Source organism: Poeciliopsis prolifica, unplaced genomic scaffold, assembly GCF_027474105.1.
Source record: "Poeciliopsis prolifica strain line A6 unplaced genomic scaffold, Auburn_PproV2 SCAFFOLD005, whole genome shotgun sequence".
Classification (NCBI taxonomy): Eukaryota; Metazoa; Chordata; class Actinopteri; order Cyprinodontiformes; family Poeciliidae; genus Poeciliopsis; species Poeciliopsis prolifica.
In genome coordinates, this window is record NW_026562380.1 from 19,082,025 (window position 1) to 19,102,710 (window position 20,686).

Here is a 20,686-nt window from a genome sequence, read left to right on the forward strand (position 1 = left end):
AAATATATACCTTACTCCACCTTAAAAAGAAACTGGTTCACCCAACTTAACTGGATTGCTTCAATTGCTTATAAGTAATTCAATTATGTTTATCCAACTAAATTTTAAGTTAAATCAGTGGTTCCCAAAGTGTGGGGCGCGCCCCGTAAGGTGGATGCAGTACCATTGCAGGGGGCGCCTGGGAAAATATATGGATGAATGAAAAACAAAAAAAAATTGTTATACAAAGGTGTTTCACTGTAAAGATGGTTTGTGGTTTGTTTTGTTTGTTGCAACCTGAAATGTGAAATAAACTTCAGTGGAGTTTGAAATATGTGTATACGTTTATGTCTGGTTGAACGATGTGTGTGCCCAGATGATTTTTATTTCCTTTTTTAGGGGGGATTTTATTGTAATCCATAGGGGAGCCCAGAAAATCTTTGGGAACCACTGAATTGAACACAAAAAGGTAAGCTGTCATCACTAAACCAAATAATTAAGTGAGATTAATGTTAATAAAATGAACTACAGCCCAAACACACTTCTTAAAGCGTAATACTACATGTATACCACAACAGAATATATTGTGTTTATGTCCAACTAAAGCAAGTCTCCGTCCATTTCCTGCCACTGCTGCAGTCTACTCAGAGGCTGAAGCTGTCCTGTTGTCAGTGCTTTGCGGTGCAGCTCGTGTGCTGGACTCCAGTGACTCTCAGAGTTCGCATTTCTTAAGCTTCTTACCTGTAAACTGTAGATCTTTGACTTGTTGTTCAGCGTTAAAGCAGCGGATTCGGCACTCCTCCTTTTCCTCTTCCAGGAGCTCCAGCTTCAGCTTTAATGCTGTCAGTTCCTTCTGCGTTTCACAGCTCTTTAGTTTTTCTTCCATCTGCTTGACCTGGCGACCAAACATAAACCATGTTTGTAGTCAGGCTACAGAATAGTCACAAAATATAAAACAAGTGTTCAATGAACTTTGGGTTAAGTGTTAACCAGTATTAATTTTTTTCACCGTAAAAAAGAACTACTGTCGAATTAACTAATTTATCCCCCCTGACTAAAGGGGGAAGGAAGGTAACCAGAAATATGTAACAGAAGAGAGATAAATCTCAATGTTTTGGTTACATTAAATTGTTAAATGTCAGTATTTGTTTTATTTTCATGTGCTGTGACTTCTTTTCTCATATACCATACTATAAACCAAAAGAGAGAAGCCAGTTCACCTGCAGTAAAATATTCCATAGGCCAGTTTGTATCTCCTGAGAAGGCAGCTTAGCGAGCAGCCTGTAAATATGCAAGCTAACTTGAAGAACTTCTTTTAGCTAGTTTAGCTTGAAGAACTAAGAAAGAACTTAGTTTATTCATTGTCCTTTTGGACAAGAATTTAGCCTCTCACCTGCAGTTCTTATTTATAATTATAAGAACTTAGCTATGAAGCTAAAGTTTTTTATCTATAATTTGGTGTTATTGCTCATTTGAACTAAAACCATGTCATTAAATCAAACACATAAAATACTGTAAATATGCTTGTCTTTCATTTTTCTTTATTTGTATTAGTTTTCACTACAGTCAAAGGAGGCAGTTTTTCTGATTGATTCCTATGACTTTTTCCTTTCCAAAGAATTGTAACAGCTTTATATTATCCACAGATATTAACTGATGTGAAACTAGCTTTAGATGTCAAGCTACCAGCCCTTAATCTCTGATGACAGGTTTAGTATCCAGACAGTTTATAAGTTTAATTTCATCCAACAGCTAGACATGTAAAAAAAACAAAACAAAAAAACCTTATAAAGAAATTTTAAGAAGACATAGATCAACATATGAAAACGCAGCCTCCATTTTCCAAGCGGATTAGTTTGTGTGGAAACTGTTTCGCGGTTCAAATCGGACCTGGTTCTGATGCTGCAGCCTCTGGGTCTCCATCTGTTCAGTCAGAGCGGCCACCTGACTGACCACATCCTGCAGAGCTGGGCTGGGCATGCAGCTCTGCAGCAGGATCTGACTCTGCCGCTTCAGTTTTGTCTGTTCGACCAGCATCTGAACACACCAGTAAGTAAATAACAACAGCATAATACAGATGAAACTTATGAACACAACGCTGCAGATGAGAAAAGAGCATGGGCTCACGTCTCTAGCGAAGTTTTCTGCTTCTGTCCTCAGGTTCTGCTCCAGGTCCAGGGTATGCTGTAAAGCTTCGTATTCCTCCACAGCAAACTGAGAAACTGATATAAAGACATTTACACATTAAATTTTCTGTTAAACTACATATTGCTGCAGTAAATCCCAATGAAAGACACCTCAGTCACGTTGTACAAACAGCAAAGTCGAGCATGATATGTAAACACTATGAACAATCAATTAACAGTTTTACTCTTTGCAAGAGTTCAAGGAAAAGTGTATGGCTTTGAAACAAACAAATAAAAAGACCTTTCATGGTTTCATACCATAAAGGACTTTGGAAATATATTCATCCTCCTTTGGAATATCTATCTATACACATAAATGCACTATATTGCAAAAAATATTTGCTCATTCATCCAAATGATCAGAATCAGGTGTTCCAATCATTTCCATGGCCACAGGTGTATAAAGTTTAGCACCTCGGCATGTAGACTGTTTCTACAAATATTTGTGTCACTCTCAAGAGCGATCTATGGTGTGGGGTTGTTCTTCAGGAACTGGACTTGACCCCTTCATTCCAGTGAAAGGATCTCTGAATCATAACAAGAGATTTTGAACAATTCCATGTTCCCAACTTAGTGGGAACAGTTTGAAGCTGGTCCCTCCTCTTCCGACATGACTGTCCACAAAGCATGTCTTTATGGACGGTCCATACAGACATGGATGGTCTTTATGGACCATCCATGTCCAGAAAGACATGGATGGTAGAGTCTGGTGAGCATGAACTTGACTGACCTGCACAGAGTCCTGACCTCAACCTGATTGAAAATCTTTGGGATGAATTAGAGGAGAGACTGAGAGCCAGGCCTCTTCGTCCAACATCAGTATGTGACCTCACTAATGGGCTTCTGGAAGAATGGTCAGAAATCCCCATAAACACTCCTAGACCGTGTGGACAGCCTTCACAGAAGAGTTGAAGTTGTTCTAGCTCCAAAGGGTGGAACAAAGTCATAACGAACAATTAGGAATGGGATGTCACAGTAATATTTTAAACCGACTCTCACCCTGAGTTTTGAATAACCAGTTGAATATTTCTGCTTTAGCTTTTTTTTTTTTTTTTTTTTAAATAAAGTATTTGCAGTTCTTTTTCTGCTTTCTGTTCAGGACTGAAGCTCTTTTTTATGTGTGGAAGTTCAGACTGATTTATAAGTTACACAAAAATGTTCGCTCTGAAACGTCTGTATCATTTGTCACCCATCCAGAGCCACCGATCGGTGTCTCTCTCCTTCATCCGCAGAGGACTGCAAAGTGGAGCGGAGGCACCAGGTGAAGGCAAAGATAATTATTCAGATGTTGACAGTAGCAATAATGTTGATTCAATACCTCAGCTCTGGAACAATGCATTTTGAAGAAACGTAATGTCACATTCACAATTACACGTGTTAAATAAAGAATGACCCCTGTGAATCAGGCCAAAGTTCCCACAGCAGTTCATTTGGAGTGAATAGGACATTTTCTCTCCATACTGTGTCCTTTTACTGTTGCTGTGAGTGAATGTGAATAAAGAGAGGAGAAAACGTTGAACTATATGTGACCCACAATATGTGTTTCATAGCAAAATAGGTGATTTTTGCAAATCGATGAGGCGAATAATGTTTATTCCTTACCCTAAAAGGGTGTACATCTTTTCACATGAATAATAACACGGCAGCATCTCTGCAGCATGGACGGCTCTCTAACCTCTGCTGTAACGCTCCAGGAGCTTCTTTTGTTGCAGACACTCGGCAATTAAATCCGTTTTGTTGTGTTTCTCTTTCATCAGCTGCAAATAAAAAAAATAAATAATAATAATAATTTAAACATTTTGAAAGATAATGAAATGGATTTGTCTCTTTAGTATACTTGTTTTACAATATGGTCTCGTAAAGTGAAACTGACATTAAAAGTCACACATTAGTCTATATATGTGACAAATTAAAAAGACTTTTGTCAAACACTGTGAAGGTAAAGTTAACTGAAAGAAAGTTCATTTACAAAGCAATCAGGATTCAAACAGATCAAATGTAATTTTGTATATTTAAATGAAAAAACATTTCTCTCTGTACTTTCTGGACCTAAAGTCGACATGGGTTGTTGAGAATTTGTTCCGTAGCTTATGACTAATTATTTGTGATAATGTAGTTTAATATTTCAGTAACTATTTGAATTATAATTGTGATTTCATAGATCGAGTTAGCATTTCATAGTTAGTGTCTGGTTCAAAATTGACTATTTGTGGACCTTTAATGGAATGCACTATATATCCCATGATGCTTTAGAACTAGAAGTTAGAAGAAGAAAAAAAATATGGAGGCGTTTTCCTAAAAGAACTGTGTTTTCTGTGACACTCTGTCACATATCATATCATTAATGATTCGTTCATCCTTTTTCTTCACTACAGTTTGTCTGAATAATCCATCCGACTCCTTCTCGTCTTTGAATTAGTAGAATATACAACATGGGTCTCCCAGCAACGTAAAATCTTCCTTTTGTGGTAAAATTGACATGGAATCAAAACATATTATCAACTTTCACAAAGGATTCAAGGAGCTCAGGGTGGGATGACAGTGGCAAAAAACAACAACAAAAAAACACTGCATGCGAGTTTTACTTTTGTTAGGCCTCGTTTACACAGCAGAATAAACAGGTGGACAATAGAGACATTACAAAATCTACCTTTTCTCTAGCTATTGAAAGGACAGGACAGAAACTGTGACACAGGTCTCAGTTTGCCAGGGGAAAAACATATTCTGAACTTTTGCAAGCCCAAGTGGGAGAATATTGACAGACTGTAATCTAAGCAGACTTAAAGGTAAAAAGAAAAAAAAAGCAAAACAAAACAAAAAAATTGGTTGCTTAGGGGTGTGCACACCAAATCTAGTTACTGCAGTTGTTTAAAGCTTTTTGCACCTCCTCTTGAACACACTAAGCTGTTTTTCAGTTGAACTGCACAACAACTGTTTCAAAGGAAAATATTTTGAACACATTTTTGTTATGGTACTAAAATATAAAAATGTAACAGGATGTTGTATAAAATTTTGAGAATCACATCACAAGAAAAACAGAAGAAACAATTCAGCCACATTTTATGGTGACAGAGTTTGATCCACTGTCTCAGTATCGAACCTCCTCTTCTCCCTGAAGAGACGACGGTGGCCGATTTTAAAAGCTGTTTTTGCAAAGCGAGCCAAGCTGGCGTGTCAGTCAGTCTGTTTCGATTATGACAAATATTTTTCTTACAGGATGCTGCAGTCAGTCAAATTAACCAAAGTGTAAAGTAATTAGAAATATTAAACTTACTTCATCACAGGTGGTCTTTAGTTGTTGCCTCGTGGATTCAAGATTAGAGATTACTTGATTTTTCTCCTTAAGCGTCAGTTCCAACTTATTTTGTAGCTCTGAAACAATAAGAAATTAAACATCGTTTTTGGATTGATGGTGATTTAAAACAAACATGAACGTCAAGGTTTCCCCCAGAAAACTTGCTAAGTCCAGTGGTTGGGCTCTAGGGAAGAGATTCGTCCAGCGGCCTGTCCTGTTTTTGAGTTAAAAAATGTTTAAAGTTGACAGGAAATATGAAAATACCATTTGATAATTATGTGTCATTGAAAGATTAATATCTCAACACCAACTATAAAGTCTTAAAAGTGCAAACATTTTTAAGACGACCTAAATAAATAATCAATGCTTAGCCTGGTGGGGGCACAAGTAAAGCCTGGTGGCCCGCCAGGCTTATAATACATTGGGGGAAACCCTGAACATAATCATTTGGATGAAAATAATATTAATTTACTTTTACTTATCTGACTAGCATAACATCAGGTAATTCCCCTGCCACTGCCTTTTTATCTCGACTGAGAAATCAGTCGGTCCCGATGCTTTTAAAAATTGGTTAATTACCGGCTTTGATTGTGAAGTTAACCTTCTGTTTCAACACGCATTCAGTGGAAGGATGACTGGATTTGTTTACTCAGTCTGAAGATATCAGCTTGTTCCAGAACTTTATTGGAATTTTATTTTTCACTCTGGATCCATGAGCACCTTTATTTTGTCATGAACAAATTCATGTGCAACTAGTTGCTTAGTGCTAACTGGACACTTAACAAGCAACAATGTTGGTAATTTTCTTCACTATTCCAATGAGAAATACTGCTGCTGCTACAATAATGCTTTTTCGAATGCTATTGCTTCTCAACACCCACAGTAGTTTTCTTTTTATGCATTCCCCTTAAATGATCAAGGATTTTGAGTGAATAAACACACCTTGTACTGTGGACTTTCTATAAAATGTTATTTTTTTTTCCTATAAATTTTGATCATGACCAACACTTTTAATCATTTCTAGCAGATAAACAGTGAAAATAACCCAAAAAAATCTCAGATTTCTGTCTTTGTTGGTTTTATTAAACATGAAGGTAATTCAGATCGATTCAAAGCCGAAGAAATTATCTACCTGAGATACAGGCAGTGCAGTCGGTTTCTGTGGCAGCGGATTCTTGTTCCTCCTCTTCACCCCCAACTTTCTCCTCGTCGTCGGCTTGCTCTTCTTCATCCAGGCTGATGTCTTTGATGGTTTCTGGGCTGAGGTACGATATCATCATCATGCTCTTCCTCTTCAGAGAGCGGTTTTGACGTTTTAACTTCCGTTGCAGAGAGAACACAAGAACAATGGTTATTTGTGTACTTTCTTCTATTTGTCACAATATATATATGTATAAAGATCCTCACTCATATGAGAAGAATTCAAAAACCTGCAAACAAAACTCTACATTTCCAAGAGAAACCATTTCTATATATTCAAGGTTTATTCAATATATTCAAACTTTCATCTAAATATTTTAACTTTCACTCAGTATATTCAACGCTTATTCAACATATTCAAACTTTCCTTCCATATATATTTTTTTTCATTCAGGATATACAAAGTTCATTCAGCATATTCAGATACATTCATAGTTATTATGTATGTCAGTCATTCTGGATGGCAGAAGAGGCATCAGTACGTAGCGCACATTTATCTCTATAGTTCTAATAATCGACGCGACTGAATTTAATGTGTTTATTCAAAGCGCTTGTGAAACATTTTTAGACGCGTTTTTCTTTGTGTTTTGTTTGACGTGATGTTTAACTGCGAGAGTGATGATCGCACTTTTGAAAGGTCGTCCACCAGTCGATCAAATGTATCAACAAAGCAGAGACCCTCAACACAACCGTCATGAGGCTCCTCTGAGGGAGGGCGGTGTACATTTGTATCTGGATGTCATTTGAAGAAAGAAGTGGGGGAGAAAAGAAAAGGACACAAAAAAGTAAAATAAATAAATAAAATAAAAAGCATTATCACTGGCATCCCGTAGAGAGCAGATTGCAGTCAGTCTTGCTTTTGATGACACCCTTCAGACTGCATCTATTTTTTTTTTCCTGAAATGCAATCAGCAATACATAACATGGAATTGCATTCTTTCAATAAAATTGAACAGCTCAGCACAGATGCCCATATAAATTACATACTCAGATGAATCCAGAATGACATCGCATTGGCTTGCTCTCGCCGAAGGTCCCTATTATGAAGCAACGGCCCCTTCATCTCACCTTGATTACACAACGCCACAAAAACATTAAGTGTCAAAACCACATCTTCATCTTTGCGGTTTTAAATTGCTGTTTCCTCGCAGCTACGTTTTTTTAATTCGGTCAGAGGAGTGTCGAGACATTTCACTCAGTCTCAGCGTCTTTCCAGGCTTCTAAGAAATATTTTCGCTAACCTACCATCATTGAGTGTGAAGAGATTCACTGCGACTCTAATTTATTTGTCATTTTCTATGGCTACTCAGACCTCATGGATAGACTTAAATATGTTTTGTGGAATATAAAAATCTTAAGTTTGTAGTTACATTTTTTCACAGTCCACTTATTTTTGGTGATCAGTGGATTTGAATCTGAGCTCAACATCAGAATCTTAATATTTACAGACTTACAAATCATATCACCTTGCCTCAACATTTAATGTTTTTGATCATGTTATTGTCCTGAGTAACGCAGTAACATACGTCAGCTGTGAAGCCATTGGAGTGTGAATTCACCAGGCAACTTCACAAACTCTGTTTCTCTCTGCCACTACTAACAGCGTGAAACACGAAAAATTAAGATTTGAATGTAAAAGTTCAATGTAAACTTTATTTAAAAAATATATGTATTCATTATTTATTTACTGTATATCCATAATCTGCTCTGGTACAGACGTAGGATCTTTTGGATCATTATTGTGTGTGTGTGTGTGTGTGTGTGTGTGTGTGTGTTGTGTGTGTGTGTGTGTGTGTGTGTGTGTGTGTGTGTGTGTGTGTGTGTGTGCATGTGTGTGTGTGTGTTTTTAACACAGGTATATATTTCCTTTTTCTTTCTTCATTTCTCGTCATTTTAGCATTGACTTGGGAGCTAAGCGCTAATGTGTGTCGTTAAATGACTATTTTAAATATAAAGGTGTCTTCTCAACTTTGTGTAATCTAATGTAGGCACTGTGTGCTAATAAAAGTTTTTTATTGCAGTTTCTGTTAAAAAAATATAGCAAATCCACTCAGATTAGATCCCCCACCAACCCATCCTGACGAGGATTATATTTTTGAATTGAATTAATTACTTAAGAAAGAAGATAAATAGCATTATGTTTTTAATGTCTTCATGTTATGAGTATGAGATGCGTCTCTTAGATCAGGTACCGCCCTCCTGGTATCCCAGCCCTGTTTCCTGTCTGGGTTTTTATTTTGGTGTGACACTACAACATCATCACTGGCCCCCATTTAATCCCACCTTAAAAACTTTCTGGATACACCCCTGCTCGGCAGTCTCAAGGAGGAAATTTTATGCTAATATAAAAATGTCTATTCCAGCATTAATGCCTCTAAATATTCTAAATGTGACGCTCTAAATTATTTGAGGACTGTATAATGATCTGTCAGCACCAGAGGAATCAGTGCTATTTGAGAGCAGATTTTTGTAGAACTCTCAGAAAATATTTAATTCTTGAGAGACATTAAATGGTTTACCACTGCAGTCAATATTTGCTGATTTTTTTTGTCTTTAATCGTTGAAAGAAGATTTGTAAAGAATGTACTGTGATCAACGTTCTCAAAGCTCTCTGTCCAGAAATGTGTCATTACCTCAGAAATCCTACATAACAGTAGATTTTTATTCAATTTTAGTGTTTGGACTTTTTCAAAATCTTTCAGGTTTTTTTTTTTTAATCTTGCAACTCTGACAATGTTTGGAAAATATACAGTTCAGGCGGTTTGAACTATAAATAAGTAGCAATGTTTATTCATCAACATTTATTCGGTTTTCTTTTTTTTACCGAACTCAACGCAGATTAATTATTGCATTTCTTTTCCAGATATTTGGGCATTTTAGCTTAGGAATATTCCTCGTTTTGCTTCAATGTAAATAAATGTGTTCCCTAATAACACCATTATTTGTTACCCTGTCTCAATGTCAAAGCTATTTTCAGTAGCATGCAGAGAAAGGAAAGTAGTTGTATACTGGAGAAGCCTGGTTGTTGCCGACCTGCACAACTCTGCTCGACTCTAATCTCTCTTACAGCTCCTAAACAGTCCTTTCTCCCATTGACTTGGATTCCTCCAATCCTGGTTTTTCAAAATATTATGCAGTGATAAGAACAGCAAAACAGAAACTAAAAACAAAGGCTTGCCAGTCATCTACCCGAATGAAGTTTAATTTCAAAATTGGATGCAAAATATTTTAATAGGGATTTGAATGACAAAAAACATTGACTAAGATTTGTGTTGCTGATAATCTAATGTTATGTTCTGAGATAGTTTTCAAATGACTATTCATTTAGCCATTTACTGAAAAACTGCAGAATATTTTGGATTAGAGGCCAAACATCTTCACAAAACAAAGACTAGTTGCCTTCTGCTACAGTTCTTAGGATTTAGTCACTTTACTATTACAGAATATTTCTTAAAATGGAGTTTTGATTTATTTTTGACAATCCAAATTAATAGGTTTGTCAAATTGTAAGTGTTTTGTAATTACCTTTTTATTCTCCTGCAGTGTGCATGTTTCGTGTTCTTTTTAAAGACATCTCCGCACCAAAAATATTGATATGCAAAAGAAAAAAATAAAAATCCTTTTGCAATACAGAAAACAACCTACTTTATAAAAGGGCTGATAAAAGTGCTACTTTTCAGAAATTAAAAAGATCCAGACAAGCAGAATGAAAAGACACTGAAAGTTAACATACAGCAAGAAAAAAAAAAAAGAGGCTGAAAAAAAAAGCCTTAAACTTGACCTTCACCATAATTCACCATCAGTCTCCCACTACCCCAAATTTGGCCCGGCTAGGTGGACTGTAGTGGCTTTTGTACAAAAATTGAATAAGAAATGATTACAGTTATAATCTCTGCACCGGTGGGCTACAAAATCACTATGTGCTGGCTCCCTCACACTCAATCACAGCCCACAATGGGATGCGTCCAACAAGGTTGCTCTGAGGAAGGGAAACCGGGGCAATTTTCACCCATGAGATGTGCTGTTGACGGCCGCGCTTCTGATTGCAACATGTTTGATTCAGTGGAATAATCTTCATGTCAACACACTGAGCATAATGCCATCCTGGGAGGCTTCTTTAATGTGTTGTGGATTCATTTAACCCAGACTTCAGGTAAACAAAGACATGAGTTAGTTGATTACATTTTTTTTTTTTTGGTCACATTGCCTGAAAACACATTTCTGTTAGGGGTGCACCAATTTATCGGCCAGCCTATTTCTCTGTGCTGATTTTCTTAATTTTGGAAGATCGGTTATCTGACGATTTTTATTAAGAAGCTGATATTATCCACAGATTTTATCTAGCAAGGCAAAGGTCTAAGAATCAACCACTGTCCTCTTTTAAAAGATCGGTGATCTGTGATTGGCCAGAAGACTGCAATCGGTGCACCCCTAATTTCTGCTCATTAGATTAGTATTAGTGTATATTGAATAAGAGTATGCATGGATACTGTGTACCTTTGAGGCCAGGGCTTCAGCACTTTCTCTACACATCCTCTCGATCTGCAGGTTCTCCTGAATCGCGCTGACTTCCTCTATGACTCTCTGAGACACTGAAAAGATCACAGATTGTTTCATTATCATGAAACATCATGAAACGTTGAGCTTTTTTTTTCTGCTGTTATCAATGGATGTTTTTAACACCCTGGCCTATCCTGAGTTTTTTTTTTTTTTTTTTTTTCCCACACTAACACACTGCAAAAAGTTTCATTCACATTAAAGCAGTGATATTAAATGTAATACTGAAAATAAGAAAGTACTGTACCTGAAATGTATGGCTCCGTTCTGCATTATACGAGCAAGAACCGATGCTAATTTGAGAAGCCTTGAGTCTAACAATAGTCTTTCATTACTATGCACTGGCAGCTGTAAATTATTTTCATTTTAGTACATGAGTGCCAGAATCTGTGGAAAAAAATGGAGCGCCACAGAAACCATGCTGACCGATGTCCAGTTGGACGTTCCCAGTCGGTGATGGTTTAGGGGATTGGCATGTCATGTGGTGTTGGTCCACTGGGTTTTCTGACATATTCAATCCAGCCGCCAAGGAGAAAATATTACAGGACTCCACGCTTCCTTCTGCTGACAAGCTTTTTCATTTTCCAGCAGCTCTTGGTGTCGACCCACACTGGCAAACATACCAAAAGCTGTTTCCAGGGTATCTCAGCTGCCGGGGCGTTACTGTCCAGCAAACTGGTCAGTCATCTGAACCCCATAAAGACTCTATGGTGTTATAGATACGTGATGCTTTACGATAGCATGTTTAATACCTGCTTCAATCTAAGATTCAAACCTCATCTAAACGCTTCGGAAAAGAAAAGAAGAACAGTATCATTGCTTTCGAACCCAATGTACCCAGAAATTGGTTCATCCCAAGCAGATAAGCTCAACTCAACGTTCAAACCTCTACACTCTACACAACAAGCAAACAGCAAACTTATAGAGTTAAGAAATATTAATTTAGAGCCATTTAGAGTACTGTTAGATGCAGGCAACCAGGAGTTACAGGTTAAAACTTTAATGATTGTGGGTGTTTCTCTGCTGAATCCACCATAAAAAGCTTAAAAACATGTTTAGCCAATCACATTTATACTTTATGTTTGATTTCTACACAATATTATATATAAAAAAATATATTTTAAATTCATTTGTCTTTGAAATTGGATTATTTTCCCCACTCCTGCCTCTGCTTAATTGGCTGCTGTGATAGACCAGTTGATATAAAACTGCTTGGGCCAGAATGAAAACGAGGTATTTGAAAAATCCCACCGTCTTAATTGACCTAACTGACCTCCATCGTCTTGTGCCAGGTTTTTGACCTCTGTCAAAAACCTGGCACCATTTTAGATCATTCTTTCAAATCAGAGAAGCCGTGGAAATCCTTTGTCAAGACAAATTTTTATCAGTTATAAAATTTAAGAAAATTCTTTACAGTTTCGATAAGTACATTTAACTCTGCATTGTTACCAAACGATCATCTCATTGTGGGTCTCAATTGGTCTAAAATGCTGCTTAATCAACAGGTAGTAAAATGTATGATCAGATTATATCAGTGCAGTGAGTCACAACGATCAACCCTATAAATTTTTTTCACCTATATAACAAAAAATAGGTGTAAATAAATTAACATAAATATGGAGAGGGTGTGATACAATATTATATTTTTATAACTTACATTTTATTTTTCAAACCAGTATTAGGCAGATGTTAAAAAAACGTTACAAATTACTTGACGGTAAACTTGCTATAAACAGTTGAAAACTGAAATGTATTTGTGCAGCAAGAATTGTCCCCCCTCCCCCCTACAGAGGTAGCAGCACTGCTGTGATCTCTGCTATCAACATGAATTTGTTTCCAAAGCTTCGCATACACACTTCAAATGTTTTGCCCCCGCCGTTTAATTTCCCAAGCCGATTCCCCTTACCAGCTGAATGCTTTGCTGTGACCACTTTTGTGCAGGCAGAATTTGAAACAGGGCCCCACATGTCAAAAGATGGAGCAAATAGTTTGCCTTTGTGACGCTGACAGTTGTGTGGATTTTCATTTGAATAAATCTGGCATGTGCCTGTGTGTTCAATGAGTCTCCAGCCCAAACACATATTGTGTTTGACTTACACATTAATAGTGGCTGCCTCACTGTGCCAAGCAGCTGCATATTAGGGCCTATTACGTGATTTCATAGCTCTTAGAAAATTGCTCCTATTCACAGCGAATCGGCTGGGGTGGGGCAGTGGGGCTGATGGGGGACTGGGTGGAGGGTGGGGGGAGGTAGAAGGACAGGAGGAAAAAGCCTGCAACACACAATCATGCCTTTTCAACCGGAGATGGCAAGGTTGATGACAACATGACCATTGTGTTATAATGATAACACCACAAAGGCATCTGCCCTGCTCATCAAGGCTTTGCAGAGGCAGCAGATACAATTTAATTCACTGCTCTGTTGGCGGCGCTGATACCATTATGTGGCGCGTTGGCACGCGGTAATCACTGTCTTCCTTGAGAGCAAAATTAAAAAAAGCAAAAAAAAAAAAAAAAAAAAAAAAAAAACGGGAGAGAAAAAAGATGGAGTGATGATGATGATGATGGGGAAGCCAAACTTACAATTAAGACTTCCACTTCGGAGGTGTCAGGGCCCCCCACCACCACCCCTGTCTGTGGACTTGCGCTCATGCACTTGCAACGCTTAAAGTACTGTTTATGTACCATGGCTACCAGTAATTATAATTAACACATCATTCAGCCGTAAGTGTATTTTCATCGGTGGCTCGGTCTGGCCGCCGTGTTGTTGAAACAGACAGACCGGGACAGCGCACATTTTTTTGTCTGCAATGACAACTGGGTGACGCCGACAGCTTTTTGTACGGACTGCCGCTGTGGACAGCAGATGTACATCACCACCCTGCGCTACTGGTGTTCATCAGTTTCTTAATTAGGTGTCACCATGGTAAAGGAATTGCCCACATCAGTGGCACTAATGCTTAATTTCTTCCTCGCTCGACCCTCGTGTTTAATTAGTTTAATGGCGGACCGGGTGGGGCGGGGAGGGGTCCTCGTGCGAGCAAAGCTTTAAACGTTACGACAGTTTGTCACAAATGACGTTTGCGTTGATATTTCAGCGCCAAGAGACGGAATGTCGACCTGAGAAATACCTCCGGATAAAAGGTAAGTGTCTATTTGCATATTGGTGAGTGAAGTCGATAGTTGGCTCTCTGCTCTCAAGAGAAACTCTCTAAATACCTTCGTGTTCTTAGCTGCTGCTTGGGAACCGGCCGGCCTCGGTTCCCTCTGCTGTCTCTGTAAGGCGGCCTGTGTTTCCATGGTGACGCGTTCGGGTAAACACCGTGCTGGAAGGGACACTTAAGACCCATCTTCATTGTTCACGTCCAACTTTGCAGTCTCCGTACGGCGCGTGGCCCTGCCCACTGCCCTTTCACGCAGTGAGGTTGTCTCGTGTCCTCGGTCCACGGACACTCTGACAGCACCGGGCTTCTGTCCGACTTTGGTCTTGGCCTCGTCTCAACACGACGTTTCACGTCAAGCCTTCTCTGAGTCTTTCTTGATGTGTTTCTAGCTAGCTTAAGTTGGCTGCACGGTTTCAACAAATGAGACGTTTAGGGATCACGTGAACACACAGGGTTCAGCGAGAAGGCCGAGAAACACACACATATTAGCGTTTAGGTCTTTTAGGAAAGTTCGGGTGAATGATGACTGAATGTTCTTCTGGGAAAAAAAACAATAAACATTTAGTTTTCCTTTTAGGGCGAAGCTAAACTGACTCTTTGCTAAGCTGCAAAGAACTCAGATAGAATGTGTTCAAAATGAACAAAATGGTTCCTTTTGTTTAAGATTTTCTTTTGGTGCTAGACTATGGTTTCCAAAAGGCAAAGTTGATTTGCTGCAACAAGTCAAAATATGAAATAGAAAAATGTGTCAATACTCATGCACATATTGAAACTTGTGCATGGGATGTTCTGCAGAGGCCACAAAAGCACCTGTTGGATGTTGTTTATTTTTCATAACAATGAATACATGTGAATAGTTATTGCATCTGCATCACCTGCACAATATTAGACATTCTGGCAACTACTTAGGAGTCTGAAAAGGTAATTTATTTGTTACAAGACAGAAGAAGAGGGATGAGATAATGCAGATTAAAAATGAAACACTTCAACATAAGTCTTCCAGTGCTCACGTCAAATGATGAACAAAAAATACCAGTAATTGCACTGCATATCTCACAGAACATCACTGCAAAGATTTCTTTCTTTTTTCTTCCAAAATTGAAATTGCACTACTTTTTGCAAATCCCTCAAAATGAATGATGTCAATCCCACAATGCAGGCTGTATAAATGTCAGAAGAGCCTAAAATATAAAACGCTGTACATCCAAGACCTCTACTGGTGAAAAGACTCACCCATCTGGAACTCAGTGAGTTTCTCCACAGCCTCGTTTCTCTCCCTCTGCAGCTTTTGCCACTTTTAGAAGAAAAGGAGACAGAGTATGCTTCAAAAACGACGCTAATCTTATATCAATTGACAATTTATAAGTGAGCCTATAATAATAATACTCAGGAAGACATTTTCTTTACAGTCAACTAAGAGGAGTTTTTTTTTTCCTGCTATTTTCCCCAAAATCATTTTTTTAAAGCCTCTCAAGAAATTATTTAATGTGAAATTGTACAATCTAAATCACACTGACTGAAAAAAAAACGATATTGTGCGTTATGGACAAAATGTTAAGTTTTAATGATCTGCAGATCATTCAAAAAAGACAATCAAACAAGCTAATTGTGTCGGTTTCCTCTATGAGTGGTTTTTACAAACAGTATTTCATGGAATCAGTGATGTGCAAAGTTTTTCCACTTGTTTTTCCAATTTCAATCATTTCAAAATTTTGTTAAGGCAAGATGATGTTTATATTATAACAGTAGATGGTTGGTTTTTCCCACATCATTGCCAATAATGCTCAGTTTTCTCTTTGCGCAACTGTAATGTTTAATTAGTTTAACAGCATGGCACTTCATAGGGGCATTTTTGTGTGAGTGTAGCTTTAAACAATTTAACAATTTGTATTAAATAGTTATAAATAGCTGTTTTCAAATTCAGAAACAAGATAAATGGTATAATGATATTATTGAAGGAACAGCCTGTCTGTATCAAATTATATTTTTATAGGAACATTACTTCCTGGTTTCACTGGTTTCAAACTATTCAGCATTAGACCTACTGAATGCAATGCATTCAGTAGGTCTAATGCTGAATAGTTTTTAGAACTTATAAATTTTAGAACGGCTTCATTGACATTACTTTAGTATGTTTAAATCAAGCTTGTAGGTAAAAAAATAATAAAAAAAACAAACTAGGGTTGTTGTTTTTTGCAAGTATCAAAAATATTACAGATTCTTTTTTATGCGTTCATAAAACGCATACAAATGAATCTTCTGACCAGAAATGTTATCGGAGAAACATGTTCTGATTTTTATTACAGTTTTGCTACAGATTCAATTGTTCACTGCAAAGTAGGGATGCACCAATTTATCGACCAGCCGATTTATCGTGCCGATTTTCCTAAATTTGGAAAATCGGTTATTGGCTGATTTTTACACGTGAAGCCGATCTTAACCACCAATTTTATCTACCTTGGCACAGGTGTTTAAATCAACTGTTGTCCTCTTCTGCTCTGCTGTGAAAGAGGTTTGACTAGCAGACCAGTTCATCAGATCAAGTCTATATGTTTGCAGTTAACAATAGTCAACTCATTGTTGGCTACATTTAGCAACATTATAGTGAAAGGAAAAATCGATATCGGAGAAAATCGGAATCGGCAGGTCAGGATTTTTAATAGATCAGTAACCGGTGATCTGTCAGAAAACTGCAACCGGTCCACCACTATTGCAAAGCAAGCTAATTACCAAACTGTCAATATCTGAACACTTACGGTTCCATCTGCAGTCTCCTTCTCCTCCTCCTCGTTCTGCTGGGCCTCATCTAAACGCAGCCCTGTGTGAAGTAAAGGATGCCAGTAAGCCATCTTCATCAGAATGGTAAAAACATCTGTAGGAAACCCAGTGCTAACATCATGTTTAAATAGATTTAGAGCAATACTCATGCATCATGTGATAACTTCTCAGCAAGCTGTACTGGTGACTCATGTCTCAAAATAATTATAGAACAACAGGCGGCGAGGTAGAAGGTCGCTGCTCCTTCCAATTATTCCAAGAATCCTCTTTTTGCAAAATGACTCAACGCTCCAACAGTAATAACTGACAGTGATTTTTGTGCAACAGCTCCAGGAAGACCAGAGCAAAGATGACATCAAGAATAACCACGCAATCTAAGTTGACAAACTTTGGACCGCAAAACGTGGAGCTTAACACAAACGAGACCGGCAAAGAAGTTAGCAAGGAGTCGAGCTTTAGCAATGAAGCTGGCAAGGAGCTAACAGCTAGCCAGGATGAAATGAATAAGTTATCTCAGCAACAAAGCAGAGATAACGGCAGCACTTAAGAACATAACGTTTTCTGCACGATTTGATGGCATTATGACAGCCATGGAAATACGATTTCATCATTAGATTGGTGAATCTAAGATGCCTGTGGACTCGTGGACAGTTGGATAGCGGACGTATTGGATTCTTGAAAGAGCTCGTCGCTCGTCGCATAGGACTGCAACACCAAGAAGGGTAATTACTATGTTTCTTAGCTATTGGCAGCAAATATGATATTCAAAGCCACCAAAGTAAAGATGCACAACCTCTATAACAAATGTATCAAACTCGAGGCCCACAGCCCAAATCTGAAAAACTGTAAAATATGAACAGATTAACAGGTAATTTTATCAATACATTCTGCCACAAGCAGCCCATTGATGTCGATGGGGTCCGAAATGAAAGCACCTTTGACCCCTTCCCTCTCTCCCCACTCAAGAAGAACCAATGGGTGAGATTTGTCACCACAGAGGTTCACCAGCAACACTATGATTGAATATGACTGAATCCAATACATACTTCACTACAAGAATATACTTTTTGGTATGAACATTGCTGAGTTCTTAATATACCAAGAAGTACATAGTCTATTATATTTTGAATGTACTGGTTAAAAAAATATATTGAATGCTGTTCTGAAAGATTTACCTTTGTGTGGCAAGTCTGTAATATTCACGGTGAGTCCCTCTTCAGCCATGGTGAGAAAGTCTTGAACTAACCGGAAGCAAGTTCCTCACTTGCTACACACCAGCAAATAGAAGGCAGATAAGGAGAGTGGGATGGGATTACAGTAGAGTACAGTCCAAGTGTAATAAAATGCAGCTTGTCCCTCCGAATCTCTTAACCATCGTAAGTAATTTGATTCACTTGTGCAAGGAAGTATGTCCCCTTTCAGTTCTAGAAGTTTAGTGAAAACCAGTGATTTGGTGTCTAGCCAGGGTCATTCGGTAAATAATGACACTTAATGCAAACCTGACACTTTTAATTCACGTTCTATGCAGTTTTTTATAGAACTTTGCATTAAAAGGGTCAGTACTGACTGAATAATGCACATTTCACACTCTTAATAGACTTTTAAATGCAACTTTTAAAGCAGCTTTGCATTAAAACTGCTATTATTTGCTGAATTTCTGACAACAGTCATAAACATTCATAAAGACTCCTTCATATTCATGAGTTATGTCACTCTAATTCACACCCCTTCAAATAAAGTGTTACCAAGAATATTATTATGATCATGATGACGCCTGGTATATTATACTTAGTGTTTACTTTTTGCAAAGCATGCCTTGATAAAAGCATTCCATTTTGAGTGCTAAATTATAATCATAAACTACACATGGAGTTTCTCTGGATTAAATAATCTTAATACTGTCGGCAACTCTGCAGGGAACAGACAGAAATGCTGTGTTTTGGTTGAAATCTAAAATGGGTTCCTGCGGTGCAGGTTTGAGAATCGATTATTTTAAAGAGGTTGGATCAGAACCGGGCAACTTCAGAAGATCTACTGTCAGCTGGTGAATCAGGTCAAAGCAGAGAAAGTTCCCAGAATCCCATAAAGATTTATTGACTATATGATGCATGTATACTGTTTTTTTTTTTTCAAATCTTCACAATATAGTACAGTCCAGTATTACCAGATCTGACCTAATTGATAAGTTCAAAGGTTGAATACTGATCCTATTAAGATTATTTCTGTCACACTTCGTACAATGCAAATGATTTGTTTAGCCGTTCCTTAATGTCTCATGGCGAACATAAGACATTTATGATGAAATGAGATTAATAATTAAGCCGTCGAAGCTGAGCTGAAAGTGGGAGGCTGTCATATGTACTTTGAACTGCTAACCTCCTTGAGAGCAGCCTGTGTTCTGAGTTTCTATTGAAAGCATCTGGAGGAAGAACCAATGTTTCACAAACTGGTCAACCAGAGCAACAATGCACTAAAGTGACATTATTTACAAACTAATACAAAGTTGGCACTTTTAATGGACTTTTAAAGCACCTTCGCATTAAAAGTGGCATTATTTACCGAATGATGCGTCATGACAAGTCAAACATTCATAAAAACTCCTTCATGTTCATAACAGATGTTATGTTTGTCAGCATCATGTCAGCCTTCTGCACACCCTGTCAAATAAAGTGTTACCAAATATGCTTATTAAAAATGTCACTGACGTGACAGTGAGACATATATGTAAGAAAACCAAAAAAATTCAAGCCTCTCTCTCTTCCATGTAGTCCTGCTGCCATCTGCAGAAAACATTCCACCCAGGGAGAAACAGCCAATCAGAGCAAGGAGGAGTGAGTTGCCACTTTCCTGCAGCTGTGCCATTAGTGGAGAAACAACTTACCGTTACAGGAGACAAGCATATCTGCTGCTGAATCGGCAGTAAATTCTAAGTAGCCAAAAAGACTTTGCCAGTAGATTCTACAACTGTGCTGTTCTCTTCAACTGACTGGTGAGTTTCCACAAATAACATTTAACATGCCTATAAACATGTTTTCTCAACAGTCCATACGAAATGCTAACGTCTCAGATTGCTGCCAGTTTAAACGCTCCTCATTCAGATAAAATGAATATCAAGTTAGACTTCAAAAATATCAGAAAAACACCATTGACAGCTGAATTTAGAAGTCAGCATTTGACACTTTAACTTTATTAGCTCATTATTTGTTCAAAGGTATCTTTTCTTTTGGTTTCTGAACAACTAATTCTTGTGCATCTCAAGCAGCTACACCTTCCACCAGATCTTGATTTTGAAGGCTATTTTGTTTTTGTTTTTTTCTTTCTGATTCTGTGTTTCAGTGTAAGATCATCATAAATATAAACTTCTATACCTACATTTTGGTTCCAAGAATCTGGCAGATCAGCTGCTGAAGTGAAAAATATGCACCGATTGGTTCCTATATGTTCAGAAAAATAAAGTTGATTTCAATACAATGCTGAACTGTTAAATCAGCATTTTATTCATTTCTCCTCACATTAGTAGATATAAT

General features: G+C 37.8%; 1 protein-coding gene and 1 long non-coding RNA gene across 3 annotated transcripts in view; one reads left to right on the forward strand and one right to left on the reverse strand.

The window, feature by feature from the left end:
• The window catches only part of shtn1 (shootin 1), a 29,836-nt gene extending 11,421 nt beyond the window's left edge, over positions 1-18,415 (reverse strand). Inside the window, exons 1-10 of one of the 2 annotated variants that reach the window (XM_055029838.1) lie at positions 18,335-18,415; positions 17,138-17,199; positions 15,615-15,675; positions 11,158-11,252; positions 6,593-6,779; positions 5,440-5,537; positions 3,841-3,922; positions 2,107-2,201; positions 1,870-2,016; positions 721-874 (exon numbers count right to left, since the gene is read on the reverse strand). In XM_055029838.1, the coding sequence (XP_054885813.1) occupies positions 721-874; positions 1,870-2,016; positions 2,107-2,201; positions 3,841-3,922; positions 5,440-5,537; positions 6,593-6,779; positions 11,158-11,252; positions 15,615-15,675; positions 17,138-17,199; positions 18,335-18,383 (1,030 nt within the window). In that variant the 5' untranslated portion in view covers positions 18,384-18,415. Of the gene's footprint in view, positions 1-720; positions 875-1,869; positions 2,017-2,106; positions 2,202-3,840; positions 3,923-5,439; positions 5,538-6,592; positions 6,780-11,157; positions 11,253-14,436; positions 14,537-15,614; positions 15,676-17,137; positions 17,200-18,334 lie in introns of those variants that run through there. The other variant, XM_055029839.1, reaches the window with a different exon arrangement.
• On the forward strand, positions 17,157-20,118 carry LOC129359892 (uncharacterized). The gene is made up of 3 exons (XR_008605964.1): positions 17,157-17,243; positions 17,487-17,881; positions 19,928-20,118. It is a non-coding gene; the product is annotated as an uncharacterized LOC129359892 (long non-coding RNA).
• Positions 20,119-20,686: the final 568 nt, after the last annotated feature.